This window comes from Kogia breviceps, chromosome 19 (assembly GCF_026419965.1).
Source record: "Kogia breviceps isolate mKogBre1 chromosome 19, mKogBre1 haplotype 1, whole genome shotgun sequence".
In the NCBI taxonomy this organism is placed as follows: domain Eukaryota; kingdom Metazoa; phylum Chordata; class Mammalia; order Artiodactyla; family Physeteridae; genus Kogia; species Kogia breviceps.
The window spans coordinates 723,044-737,214 of record NC_081328.1 but is presented as its reverse complement, the minus strand read 5'-3'; the positions used below and the strand labels follow the sequence as shown (position 1 = coordinate 737,214).

The 14,171-nt window shown below is 61.3% G+C and overlaps 1 protein-coding gene across 11 annotated transcripts in view; it reads right to left on the bottom strand.

The window, feature by feature from the left end:
* Nucleotides 1-14,171, bottom strand: part of MPRIP (myosin phosphatase Rho interacting protein) — a 135,275-nt gene that overhangs the window by 16,159 nt on the left and 104,945 nt on the right. For 8 of the 11 annotated variants that reach the window (XM_067021089.1, XM_067021090.1, XM_059048856.2 and 5 more), the window contains 7 exons: nucleotides 13,447-13,563; nucleotides 7,124-10,843; nucleotides 4,195-4,342; nucleotides 3,416-3,533; nucleotides 2,151-2,310; nucleotides 1,202-1,321; nucleotides 462-548 (listed from right to left, as the gene is read on the bottom strand). In XM_067021089.1, the coding sequence (XP_066877190.1) occupies nucleotides 462-548; nucleotides 1,202-1,321; nucleotides 2,151-2,310; nucleotides 3,416-3,533; nucleotides 4,195-4,342; nucleotides 7,124-10,843; nucleotides 13,447-13,563 (4,470 nt within the window). The remainder of the gene's footprint in view (nucleotides 1-461; nucleotides 549-1,201; nucleotides 1,322-2,150; nucleotides 2,311-3,415; nucleotides 3,534-4,194; nucleotides 4,343-7,123; nucleotides 10,844-13,446; nucleotides 13,564-14,171) is intronic. The other 3 variants (XM_059048863.2, XM_067021095.1, XM_067021094.1) reach the window with 1 other exon arrangement.

Sequence of the window (14,171 nt, the reverse complement as noted above, 5' to 3'; positions counted from 1 at the left end):
CAGGCTGGGTGGCCCGTCCTCCTGGGGCCAGAGCGCTTCGGGGGTGACTGAGGACGGGCCCGGCAGCAGAGAAGGCAGGTCGACCCCCGCCTTCCAGAGGCAGAAACTGGACGCAGAGTGAAACAGGCACGGCAGGACCCCGGGCTGTAGCCAGGCTGGCGCCGCCTTGAGCCCCGAGGACTTCCGTGTGGCTTCAGGCTGGAAAACCAACCCCTGTGTCTTGAATCCCCTAAGTGACTTGGCCCCCAGGAGCGCCCGCAGGAGACAACCCCGTGGCTCAGGTCTCGGGTCCCTGTCCCGCACGTGGCGGGCCCCTCGTTCCTGCCGCGCCCGCCGCAGGCTGCCATTCTTCTCGTGGAAGTGAAATCTACTTCAGAGCTGATACATGTGACTCGGGACACGCGTGGCCCCGCCCCACCCGGAGCCCGTCCCCCAGGTCCACGGGTGGGGACGTGCGTTACCCGCAGTGCCGTCTGTAGCTCATCCTTGAGGGAGCTGATCTCCTGTTTCAGGTACTGGATTTCTGATTCCTTGACCCGCAATAAGACCTAGAAAGAGAGAGAACTTAAGAGACTCACGTTCAGGAGCAGAGGGACTGCCAGGGCCTCGAAAGCAAAGACCGAGCCACACGGAGGCCTCCCCTCCACACACCAGTGGGCAGGCGGCTTTCTCCCTGTCCTTGTCAGGAAGAAGTGGCCACGACCCCTCCTGACCCGAGAGCCTCGTCCTCAGCCCAGGAAGGGGTCCTGCAGAGACCGCAGGTCAGCCTCTCCCATTAGTTAGGAAGAGATGCTTTCATGAAATTTTAATTGAATGGGGAAAAAAATCTAAGTGCTTTCACAAAAGAACACCTTATACATAACAAGCAATCATTCTGCCTTAAAATGAACCTTCCCGATCTTGAGTAATACAGCCTTAAGAATCTCAAGCAGCTGCAGCGTTCACATAGTTATTCACTGTTCCATTTTAGTTGGTCAGTGTTTGTGACGTGGTAGAACAGAGGGGCAGAGGGCAGGCGAGTGAGCGTGGGTTAAAGGTTCCCGTGGCCTCGTGAGGGTTCCCATGCTGCCTGGCGGCTGACTCTTCGCTTTGGCGTCCTGGCATGACTCAGGTCTTTCCCGGTTCTCGCCCTCTTGCTGTCCATAAGCTAGGGGCTCGTGTGGTGTGAGCTGGTAAAGAGGAACCTGGCTCTGAGCCGTACCTCTAACTCATAGGCGTCCTTGCCCTGCGTGAGAGGTGAACCAGCAGCCTCGCCACCGGCGTCCCCAGTCAGCAGCGTCCGTAGCCGTGAGATTTCAGCAGCCAGGCGGTTGTTCAGCTCCTGGGGGACAGCAACACAACAAAACAGGGTGCTCTACAGAGCCGTCTGGCCGCAAACACAGGGCGCGGCCAGGGTAGCGTGCAGCGCGGGAGGCCTGCAGCGGTGCCTGTGCACGGCGGCATCTGAGTCAGCGCGGACACCCTTGCCGAGGCCGTTTCCGCGGCCTGATGCTTTTGTGGAGCTGCAGCTGCAGGATCCGCGCTCCTCAGCCCTTTCTGTCACCGTGCCTAGTGTTCATCAGTTCTAGGTTTTGTGCCCGAGTTTCTGCAGGATCAGGACCTCCTGCCACCCTCACCACTCGCTTCCTGTACCTTCTTTCCAGCTCGCAGGTGGTCGTCTTAGGCCACCGCAGTGACCAGGCAGAACCGGTCCTGCTGCAGTGTCCCCCCCCCCCCCACGGGCAGCTGTGGGCCCACAGAGGCCTCGAGCCTGTCTCCTCAGTGCCGGGGGAGGACGAGTGGTCTCGTACCCACAGAGAAGCTTTCTTCAAACTACACCTACCTTGAGCTGTTCCATTAGCCAGGATTTTAAATGTACCCCCGTTTTCTAAGGAGCAGGCACATTTCAAGAGAATAATCTGACAGAATCAAACGTGAGCAGAGTATGGTCTCGACTGGGAGGTGTTTAAACACGGTCCAGCCGTGGGGACGGGAGACCTGGACCCGTGCCGCCCGGCGACGGAGGAGGAGGAACAGACGTCTCGGAGCCTCCAGACCCCGACCCGAGGCCAGCGGCCGGCTGTGGAGCAGGAGGGCTCAGCTCCTGTCCACACCCCGGTGACGTCAGACGTCGGGAGATGCCTGCAGATTGGGGCCCCGGTGCGGCGCACCTGGTTGTGGGCGTTGAGCTCCTGGTTCTCGCGCTGGCACTGCCGTAGGGCCTGCCGCTCGGCCTCCAGCGCCTGGGCCAGGTGGGCGTTCTCCAGGCACTTCTGCGAGTACTGCTCAGAGAGGACCTCCAGCTCGCGCTGCACAGACTGCAGCTCCTCCCTGGGGAGAGGGCACTGCTCACTCCTCTGCCCTCGCCCCGGGGCCCAGGCCTCTAAGAAGCTCGAGAGTCCCCTTCGTGAAGCCTCAAGGACGCCGAGACCCGCACAGCGGAGCGACCGTGAGCAGAGCCCTGTACCCCGTGGTCTCGAGCGGCCGTGCAGCTCGGCGGCTCCGTCCCTGTCCCCTTACCAGCAGTCCAACAGCCCCCACTGGCGGAACTCCTCTCCCAGGGTCAGGAGAGCCCTCACCCACGCACCCCAAAACACGCTGTGTCAGAGAGAGGTCAGACCCGGGACCGTTTCTAGCACTGTCTGCCTGTGCCAACTCGATTCACGTTCAGAAAACCAAAGCCTCGTGACGTCGTTCTCAGCCACCCTGGACTTGAGAAGGGCTGGTACTGTGGAAGCGACACCCCCTCCAGCCGAGGTGAGCCGCTCCTGGCTGCCTGCCCACCCACCTGCGCCCTGACTGCACTGCACGGGCGCCCGGGAGAGGGGAGACCCTGACTCTGTGCGTTGCGGAGCCCCATGAAGGCTGGCTCCGCACGGCCCCCAGTGGTGCGGGTTCCACCAAGGGCAAAACTGAAGAGTGGCCGTGCTGGTGAATGCTCCCCGCGCCCTTGCCTCTTGCAAAGAGCACCGGTGCACGCACTCCTTCAAAACGTAGGGCTCGTGGCCACTTCTGCCGTGCACAGCCACAGAGCATCTGCGTCGTGCGCTACACCGCGTCCCCTCCCCACAAACTCCTGAAGCAGCAGCAGCTGACGGACAGGAGGGGTCTGGGGCAGCCTCAGGTCGGCCCTGAAGATCCGACAGTATTTATAAACTCTCCCCTGCCGTGTCTTCTTCTTTACATTTTAGCGACTGGTTTGTGTTTGACTCAGTAACACGAGCCCACTTGGGCCATGAGAGCGGTGGCTCGCTGACCCCCAAGATGGTGCTGGGCCCCTCAGGAAGGAGGCTCTGAGCAGCCTCGGCGCCCACGGGCCTCCACCTGCGCCACCGTGGGGACCCGAGTCTCTGTGGCTCTTACAGGGAAGGTGCCGCCCCGCCCCCGAAGGACCGCCCTCCGGCCCGGCCCGCAAGGGCCACCTCCGCTGACTCACAGGTACTGCCGCTGCAGGGCCTCGATGTCCGCGTTGACACTGCTGATCTGGGACCGCTGGCTCTTCTCCAGCTCCCGTTCCATCTCCTCGCGGTGGGCATTCTTCATGGCTTCGATGGCTGTGGACAGGACGTGGCCCTCAGCACCCACGGGCTTGGGAGGTGAGACCGACAGGAAGGCGGGGCGTCCCCCCCGCTGCTAACGCCAGCCCATTGGCAGTTGGGCCAGGAGGATTCCCGGAGAACTCCCCCACGAAAGGGATGCAGGTGTTGTTTTTTTCTTGATGTTAACAGAAAACCAAAGTGATTCAATAAATGTCAATGTTAAATCCAAGTATGAGTTTGTAGGACAAGCAGGCTTTCAGGCTGGCCAGAACTGCTCCGTTAGCGCCAAAATCAAAAGCACCACAGGACAGTTACATGAACGGAGGGGACACAGGCCAACGGCCCAGGGCTCAGTCCAGATGCTCTGGGCTCTGACGGACCGAGGTGTCCGCGGGCAGAGAAGTGCCAGCAGATGGGCCGATGAGACCAGGGCAGCCCCTCGCGAGCACCAGGCGTGCCGGCGGCCACGGAAAGCAGGAGTGCTGGCGCCGGGCTCTTGCGCCCTCAAAGGGCTCCTCAGACCAGCCTCTCCCCCAAGAGAACTGTCACAGAATTCTCGTGGGTAACGAGGCTTCCATCTCAGCCGAAAGGCGGTGAGAAGGCCAGTCACCGCTCAGCGCTGTGCGTTCAACCCAGGAAGACCCCGCCGCCCGTCCCTGGGGTTAGCGGCTCCCACCTGAGATGGTGGCCGCGGTCTCCTCAGCCAGGAGGCGGTCTTTCTCCTCCCGCAGTTTCTCCAGTTCCCGCTGGTGCTGCCTCTGCAGGTCTTCGATCTTCTTCTGGTGTGTTTCTTCCATGGCTGCAAACCCTCGCTCGCACGTGGCCTGCAAGTGGCGCAAGAGGCTCTCCTGACTTTTCTTCTGCCGTTTACTGAACAGACCCCAGCCCTGCCCTCCGGGCCCCTGGCGCAGAGAAGGCGCGCTCTCGAGCTGAGCCCGCGCCAGCTGTCTGGAGACTCACTCTGCTCCTGCGTGTCTTATACTCCTGGAGCATTTAGAAAAGGGTGCCTGATTTCTGTGGTTGTTGTGAATCCCATTTCTCTGTAGACAGAGTTGGTATCGTGGGCAGGAAAAGGCCGCAGTGGAATTTAAAATAGCCAATCCTGGACCTTTATGGACCGACAGGAGAGGGGAGGACAGAGTGAACGGGCAGAGGCTGGCCGCGTCTGGTCTGAGTTTCACAGCCAGACACGCTCAGCACCGCCACACACGGGGCACCAAGCACAGTCACGAATAGTAATGTCTTCGTCAGCTGCAGGGAGCCAAGGCCATCCTGTGAGTGACGGGTAGCAGGGTAGCCCGGTGCACGGAGCCAGGGGGCCCGGCCCAGCCACTGCCCAGCTGGCCACCCTCACCGGGCCACTGAACCTCTCGGGCATCCACCACTGAGGAAACTAGGCTAGGGTGTACGGCTTTTCCTTTTCCTTTGGAAGGACTACAAAGCGGGGGGGGGGAGGGGGGGCACTGATTAGCGCGTGCCTCTGCTAAGTGTACCGAGGCCCACGACGGAAGAGCTGCTCTCCCAACCTGCGTGTGCCTCGCTGCGGCCTGGCTTGGTGTTTGACCTAGACGGTGGCTGTGGAGAAGGACACACGCATGACCTAAGAAGGGCTCAGACCACCCCACACCCCCTCACTGTAGTAACCCAGGCCTAGCTTATCAGCTCGTCTTGTCGATGGGGTGGGTGTGAGGGGTGGTCTGTGCAGCTGTCCTGTGCGTGGAGGCACATTTCTTGTCTAAATCCCTCGCAAGATCTGTTTCAAAGTAGGGATCCTGCCTTTCACTGATCCTTGAAAACTGAAAGAATGTGGCCATGTTAATTCCAAATCCAAGTATGGGTGGGATCCCCCTCCCAATCCCGTACTTGCACATGGATCAAGAAAGGGTACCAAGAAATCCAGCCTCCGTGTGTGGGCACCTCTGTCTCAGCCCCCACGGGGACTTGAGAGGCCCTTCTGAGACTCTCCAGTCACTATTTTTCAAACTCACGGTCAGAGTCTGGACTTCCCTGCGACAGGTTTGCTTCACTGGGGAAGTGGTCTTAAGTGCTGTCTGCCACTCACTGGGCGTTTCTTCTTGCAGGGGCTCCACCTGGCAGCTGCTGTCTCCTCTCACTGCCCTCACACCCCGGGACACCGGAGGGTCCTAGCGCTGCCCTCTCGCACACTGTGGTTCAACGCGGACTCTTGGTTAACACATAGCTGCGAGGTCTTAGTTTGACTTGAGGGCTTTAGAATAAAGTAAGGGTCAAAATACAGAAACACTAAGGTGTCTTTAAAGACTGGCTGTTCCTTGGAGGGTATTATGTGTTTCAAAAAACGATTAATCTAATTTTTAAGCCAGTAATCCCTGGGATCAATCAAAGTTCCTCGGCAACCACCGTGCAGAGTCGTGAGAAAAAGCACCAGCCTTCAGCTATCAGAAGAGGGGCCCTCAGGCCAAGACCCCAGTCTCCCTGACCTGGGCAACAATCTGCGCAAGTAACAGCTGTCAGCTGGGCCCCAAAAGAGCGGTTTGGTTGTGATTTCTGCGTGTCTCACAGGGCCCAACGAGAACAGGCACAGGACAGAGGACGCTGTCCACGGCAGGGAGCATCCAAGCCCCAGCCTGCATCACCGCCGGGGCAGAGCCTGCCCCCAGGGTCAGCACAGGGCTTTCCTCCCGCCCGGGTTCGTGCCGATGGGCCCGAGAGCCACCCTGGGCCTCGTCTAAGCTGCCTGCTGCGCAGACTCGCCGGGTGTTGTGGGAAGTGGCCGGGAAGTAACTTTCAACGCGGTACTGGCACGTGCTGGCCGCACGGGGACTGTGCGGCACTTTCCAACAGCCCTTGAAGCTTCCTTGGGATCCAGAAGGGCCTTCAAAAGGTTTGGAATGACTTGGGAAAAGAGCAGTGGAAACGGCCTGGCAGGCACTAACGGCCCGCCTGCTTGTCGCAGCAGCGCCGGGCCGCCCTCAGAACTGGATGCAGTGCTGGCTCACAGCTGGAGGACGGGGCTGGGGACGGAGGGCACGGGAGGAGGCTGGCGTCTACTGGATGCAGCTCAAGGGGTGGCGAGAAGCCCGAGAGGACGAGGCCCAGCGCCCAGGCTGCCCTGATGGCTCCACACAGCCCAACGCCCCAGGGCCCGAAACGTCACCTTGATGGGCCAGGGCCTGGGAATCCTGTCTACCAAGGTGGGTGTGAAATGGGGTGGGGGTGTGGTGGGAAGGTCACGTCTCAGAAGCCCTGCGGAGCAAATAAGGTTACGCTCCCTGTAGGAGCAGCCGTTCCCACGCAGGGCTCCCACCAGACGTCTGTCCCTGCAGAACTGGGGCAGGGAGTGGCTCTCAACACCCCACCACAAGCATCCTAGCCTTTGGGAAGCCCAACTCTGCTCTCCTGGGACAGCTGGAAGGAGAGGGACCTCCCCAGGCCCAGGTCTGCACAGCCTGGAGGTGGGGGCCGCGGGGCTCCCCTCGCCCTGCCTCGCCAGGCCCTGCCGGGACCCCACCGCAGCCGTGGAGGCCCAGCCCGTCGGCCCCTTTTGCTGTCCCGTGACTTGGAGCCGAGAGCCGCGTCCCAGCTCCGCCTGCACTGGACGCCCCCCAACCTCTCTGCTTCGAAACCTTGAGGCTCTCAAAGTCCCTCTGGCGCTCTTCCCGCAGTGAGGCCGCGCCACCCGCCAGGTCCTTGTGCTCCAGTGCTTCCCGCAGGACGTCCACCTGGGCCTCCAACTCCTGGATGCGCTGCTTCAGCCCCATCGCCGAGTCGGCGCCCCCCTCAGCTGGCCAGCTGGAGGACGGGGGTCCGTGGGCTGGTGGGGTGGCGGGGGGCCGCCCCTGGCAGTGGTGCAGGGTCTCGTGCAGGCACCGCAGCGCCTGAGAGTAGTGCTCCTGCAGGGCGCGCAGCTCCTCCTCATGGATGGCCTGCAGCTCCCGGATCTTGAGCTGGAACTTGTCCTCCAGGGTCGGCAGCTGGTCCGCAGGCTGCCTCTCCAGGTCCTGCCTGTCCCCGGCCACGGCATCCAGCTGGCTCGGGACCCTGCCGCGTGCAGCCGGCGGCGCGCCCTCTGACCGGCTCAGCCGCTCCCGCGTGCAGCTGACCGTCCGCTCCTCAGGCCACCCTCGTGGGGCAGCCAGGCTCTCACTGCGGCGCTCACTCTGACCCTCTTCCAGACGCCTCTGCTGCTGGCCCAGCTGGGCGACCTTGGTCTTGAGCTCCGCGTTCTCCCGTTCGGCGATGGCGATCGCCTCCAGGTACTCGCTCTTCTGCTGGCGGAGAAGCTCCTCGTACTCCGCCCTCAGGGCCCCCACAGCTTGTTCGTGCTCCTGACTGGAGGCCCCTCTGCCCGACCAGGACTCCCTGTAGCCCCGGAGCTCCTTTTCATACTCCAGCCGGATCCTGCAGGCTGTGTAACACACCTGAGCCTGAATAATCGCGTCTTGAACTAATAAGGAAGAATACTGGCCGAGGCCTCCCAGACAAGCGCTACGGGAGAGATGCCGGGATGCCTGGAGAAGCTTCTGACAGTCTCGCACCGCCTCCACAGACAGAAGTGAGGTTAAAGTGGCAGAGATCTCTCCCAAGAGACTGGCCTTAGCTTTAAGCTGCAGGGCGAGCTCTTCCTGAATAGCAACCAAGGCCCCAGAGCTCTGGCTGGACAAAGGACAGAGAGCCTGCGAGCCAGCCGGGTCCTGATGACTCGGTACTTCTTCCGGCGGGCTCCCAGTCCAGGACACCTGGACACCATCTGCGGCACCTGCTGGAAGCTGGAGGGTTTCCGAGACCTGCAGCATCACTCTCTCGAAGTCGGGTGTCCGGTAGGCCTCTAGGATCTCCCCCAGCATGCGCTTGTGCTGCTGCAGGGCTGCCTGTGTCCCCTGGAGGGTCTCCTGGATGCTCCGCAGCCTGCGGTGGAGGGACCCCCACACCGAATGCACGGCAAGGCTGAGCTCCGCCCTGACCCACATGGCATCGGCCAGGGCAGGGACCGGGGCTGGCGGGGCGCTTGGCCGCCCACCTCCCGAGGCACTGGCGGCCTCTCCACCCAGCGTCTCCAGGTGCCGGCTCAGGGACTCGACCTGGCTCCAGAATTCTCCATCCACCAGCACCTTCTTGGCCCAGGCGTCCACTGGGGCCCCAGGACAGGCCGCGGCACTTTCGGACTCCAGCGGCCACTTTCCGGCCTGAGAGATCTCGAGGAGCACGTGCGAGGCATCTGAGGCGGTGTTTCTCAGTGAGTCTGCTATCTGGTCTATCAGCGCGGCGCCCAGAGCTATCTGATCAGAAAGGAGCTGGAGCTGCTCCCGCTCGCTCAGCTCCGGTGGCTGTGGCGGCTGCCGTGAGGGCGCTTTCTCTTCCTCCAAGAAACCTGCCTCCCCTGTGGGAGCCGGCTGGTGACACAGGGCCTGGATGGCGCCGACCAGCAAGCTCTCCACGGCCAGGAGCCCCGCCCCTGCGTCAGCCGGCAGAGACCGCAGCTGTTCTCGGCAGCTTTCCAGGCAAGCCAGGGCCTGGCTGTTTTTCACCTGGAAGTCACCGAGCTCCTCGACGTGGTTCTCAACCACCTCCGCCCTCGCCCGTCTCTCCTGCTCCAGCTGGGAGGCCAGCGCGGCGACCTGGAGCAGGCTGGCACGGAGCTGCTCGCGCAGCCGCGCCTCGGTGGCAGCCCACTGCTGGTGCAGAGCGAGCAGGGCCTCCTGGCTCTGGCCCTGCTGGCTCTCCAGCTTCACCGTCACGTCTTTGAGCTTCTCCTCGGTGACGTAGAGCTTGGTCTCCAGGGAGCGGATGATGGACAGATAGGCGTCTGAGTCGCTGGTCGCTGGGAGTGAGCTGGGGGTGGCCTCCGACGACATGCTTTCCTCCGAGGGCGAGCGGTCCTGACTGGTGTCAGAGGACGTGCTGCTGGTCCAGGTCCTCTCAGACCCGTCAGGGTGGGTGTACTTCTGGCACTGGATCGTGGAGAACCGGATTCTCTGCCTCTTAAGGCCGGGTGCTCCCTGGTCGGGTTTTGAGGTGCTCTGCAGGTGCCCCTCCCTGTCGGACACTTCCGACCTTGGGGGCACCGGGCTCTCTTCTCTCCTGGGGCTGCTGTCCCTGTGCTCCTCCCACAGGGCGGCCCCCGGAGGTGCGCCGGCAGCCTGGAGCTGTGGGCCCGAACGTGCGACGCCGTCCTCCTCCTCGGCCTCCTCGGAGGACTCCTTGGCAAAGTGCCTTACGACCTCTTCCTTTGCCTGGAACTTGGCTTCTGTTTCCTCTAAGCTGCTCCCCAAGGCAGTCACCTTAACCAGCGCATCCTGGAGATGCCGCTCCTTCCTGTGCAGCGCCTTCTCGTGCGCGTCCCGGATGCGCCTCAGCTCCTCCTCCTTCTCGTGGAGCCGCGTGCGCACGCCCTGGAGCTGGCTGGCCGCCCTCCTGTAGGAGCGCTCCAGGCTTTGGTAGTCAGCCTCCCTGCCCTTCAGCTTCTCCCGAAGCGCGGCCACGTCCCCGCCGGACAAGGTGACGCGGCCCATCAGCTCTTGGAAGCGCTGCCGGATCAGGTCCCGCTCGTCTCGGAGGCTCTGGACGTGCTCGGCCAGCTTCTGGATGCTGGCCTCCCTCATCTCCAGCTGCTCCTCCAGCCGGCGCACCGCCTCGCCGCCCTCGGACTTGGCGCTCAGCTTCTCCTTCTGCAGGGCCTCCATCTGCTGCTCGTGGTCCTGGAGCCGGTCCTCGAAGGCGCTGGCCCTGTCCTCCGCCTCCTTCAGGCTCTGCAGGAGCCCCTGCTTCTCCCGCTCACAGCTCCCCAGCAGCAGCTCGTAGTTCCTCTGCAGCTTCTCCTCCATCAGCCTCTGGGCCCGCTCACTGGCGCTGAGCTGCTGGCTGAGGTCGGCGATGCGCTCCTGCAGCCGCTGCACCTCGTTCTGCCGGTCCCGCTGCAGCGCCTGCTGCCTCTCCAGCTCCCGCAGCTCCCGCGTCCTCCCCAGCAGCAGGGCCTCCGCGCTCTGGAGCTTCTGCTCGCTGGCGTGCAGCTGGGCGTTGAGTGCGGCTTCGCTGCGCTGCCGCTGCTCCAGCTGCTCGCGGACCTTGTCCTTCTCCAGCTTCAGCTCGCCCTGGAGCTTGGCCAGCGCCTGCTCCTTGATGGTGAGCTCGGCGGCGGCATTGCCAAGCCGCGCCTGGAGGCTCCGGATCTCGGCCTCGTGGTGCCGGATCGCGTCCTTGGCCTCCCCGTAGCTGCGCTTCAGGGCCTGGATCTGCCGCGTGATGAGCTCCTGGCGCTGGCACTGGGCCTCCAGCTCGCCGTGCAGATCCTGGTTGACTCTGTGGAGCCTCTGCCAGGCGCCGGACGGGGAGGCGGCCACTTCAGTCTTAAAAAAACCGATGAAATACGGGTTAGTAACACTCGGCCTCCCAGTTCTGAGTGTCACACCTCTGGCCAGGGTCAACCACAGAAAGGCTCCTTGGTGGGTCTGCCTTTTATCCTCTGCACAATTTTTTTTTCATTAAAAAAAAAAAAGAAAAACAACTAACAGATCGTCTCTTTTTTTTTTTTTTTTGCTAAGTAGCTGCTTCCAGGTAAACAGAAAACATGGACATTAACATCAAAACAGCTCTAACCGAACAGCTTCTAGGAGAAATAAACCAAACAAAACTGAATAATGGAGCACACTGATAAGCAAAATGAAGACTGAGGGACAAGAGACTCCAGCAAGAGGGAGGGGCAGGAGCAGAGCAGAGCGTCCGTTTGTTTGTTCTGCAAAACAAAAGGCTCACACAGCTCTGGACCACAAACCCCACCAAAGCGCAGGACCCGTGACGATGCCACTTCCTTCCAGGACAGGGGAGAAGGAAGGGAGGCACCGCTGGCGGATGTCAGCGAGGTGACATCCGAAACATTTTCCCGTGGGAGGTGGAGCCCGTCCTCTACAGTAACAGGAAGAACTAACCTCTACCTGCAAGAAGACAAAACGAAGGGGAAAACGCGAACCATGGAGTAAAATATGAGCGTTAACAAAACAAACAAACCTCTGTGGCATTCAAAATGAGAAAGTGAAGCATGCAGAAAATAAGACACAATTGAAACAGAACTCCCCAAACTAAAAGGCGTGCAGAATAGACAGCACTAATTAACGCAGGAAAAAACAAGAACGTGAAAAGGAGCAAGAACAGCTCAGCCTAAGAACTGGCCTGCCTGGGGCCCCCTCCAGGTGTGCTGGTGGGGAAGCCACAGGTGTGACACTCAGTTACGGTAAGTTAGACACTCCGCGTCTACACCCTGCCAGCTCCTCCTCCCGGCCACCAGCGCGGAGCCCACCCCCCCCGCCCCAGCTGCCGGTCCTTGCCACCCGTAACCCCAAAGCCCCTTGCTCATTCAGACTTGATTATCAGAATTTTCAAAGTACGTAGGGAGGTTAAAAGTAAACTGTCCTTGGTTGGACCTGGCGGGGAGCTGTTAACGTGTCAGCTGACGGACAGGCTTCAGTGTGGGCTCGTGCAATCGTCCAGGTCAGACACCAGACAGGGTAGTAATGTTCAAACTCTGCTGCCAGGATCTTTACCAGCTGGTGTGAAACGAGTGCATGTAGAATGGCGGCCCAACCAGGGTTTTAAACAGATGCTTCCCCAGCCTTTGGGGTCCGCACAAATGACTCAGAAAGTCCCGGAGTGAGACATGCAGGAAAGAGGGGTGCTCCCCGTCACCAGGTTCCGGTACCTCAGAGTCTGAACTGGGCGTGGCCACAACTATGGTTGAAGGGCTAAGGAGGAGGGGTCCAGGGGACACAGGGTGCTCAGGGCCATGGCCAAAGCTGGGGGCGGGGAAAGGAAGGCAGAAGAAACGTGCCACAAAAAGGGCATGGGGAGAGGCAGGAGGGCAGACTCTGCCCAGAAGATGCACTCGGACCAAGGAAGCCAGAGTGCTGCAGTCTGGAAGTGCTGATGCAAAAACGTATCGCAGAGATTCTGGGCCCTTGAGAGTCAGGAGAGCCCTCGGGGACGAAGTCTAGGTCTACGCAGGCAAGGAGGCTGATGCTGCAGGGGCGGGGGCACCAGGTTCTGGTCAGTGCAGGCCCCTGACTTGAATGCTGTGCCTTCAGCTTTGGCCAAGAGCGCGAGTTCTCTGTCCCATGGCCCTGTCTTGCTTCCCCGCCGCCCCCCGCGGCACTCCTCTGTCAGTCACCTCTCCCCACCGCACACTGGCTGAGGGGGCAGGAGAGTGTTGTTTTCTACCCCAGGACTAGAGCAGGGCCCGAAACGCCGCAGAGGAGTTGGCTCACACCGGCCTGCTCCGTCCAGGCGGCCTCCTGCCTGGCAAGATCCCTGTGGCACGCGTGCTGCCGCCAGCGGGGCGGCACTCCGGCGCAGAGGCCTCTGCAGGAAGACGCTAGGTTTGGACCCTCAGCTCAGGACTCAGGCTGCTGCCCGCCCGCCCTCCCCTCCACGCCACTGGGCAGGTTGGCTCAGGGCTGGGCGGCCATGTTTCCCCCTCAAACTTCAGCCTAGGCAGAAAGTAAGAAGTGGGGCCACTAGGCTAGTGGTTGACAGTCCCAGGCTGCCCTGTAGGTGTGGTACAGACGCGGTCAGGGGCAGGGAACCAGTTCTCGATCTGCCATGGGTTTGGCCGTAAAGAGGCATGTGGCTGTTACTCAAGTTCTTAAATTTGTAAAATGGGACTAATGCTGCCATTGTGAAAAAAGTTAGAAACATGCAAACATGTGATATTGATAATAAATATATGTTGGACTCTTTGGAAAACATCTAAAAAAAACCCTTCGACGTAGAGGGCTCAGGCAGAGCCTCCACCTTGCTGCACAAGGAGGAGACCCAGGCAGCCCACTGCCCAGGGAGCCCGCTCCAGTGGCACAGGAGCCCAGAGGCCTGGCGCTCGGTTTTGCACGCTCCTAGCCTGCCTGGGTCCTGCACACTGAAGCCCGAGGGCGCCTGGAGGGCTGTGGCGGCCTCTCAGCCCTACCTGCAGCACATAGCCCTCCCGGGCGCTCTGCTCCCGGCCCAGAGCCACCCTCAGCTGGTCCTGCAGCAGCCGGTTCTGCTCTAGAAGGTCTGAGGCCTCCTTCTGGCTCTGCTCCAACTGTTGGCAAAAAGACACACGTTTTTAAGCAAAATGGCGGTAACAGGAGCAGCAGCACAGGCGCTCGGTGGTGCGCCCGATTCCCGCTGGGCTGGAGCTCGGTGGTGCCTCCGAAGGCCTTGCAGGCAGCCACACCTGGGTGGGTGTGCTCCTCGGGTCTTCACCCAAGGTTCCAGCTCAAGCTGTGAATCGACCTGGGCACCCACATAAGCTCCACACCTGCTTGAGGATCCACCAGGTGTAGACCCCACCAGGAAATGAGGACTTCGTGCCCCTGTCAGAGGGGCAGACTGCCCACTGGGTCCTTTGGGTGTCCTCAGCGTGGCCGAGCACGCCCGTGCTGCCCCAGGGCAGGCCTCACGCCAGGCTCTACCCTGGCTTCTGGGGAAAACCTGTTTGACCAGTTGGATGTGATGGATTTCATATAAAATTCTGTTTGTGAGAAGGGCTCCTCAAGAACTGAGCTGCTTCACACTCCTGCTGTCAATGGCTGTGAATCCAGCCGTCACCCACCTGCCCCTTTCCAGAATGCTACCTACATGCCCCCAGCTCTGGGCCGTGGTAAGCAGGGAGCTGGGTGTGCAGCAGACTGTGCTGACTGGCATGCG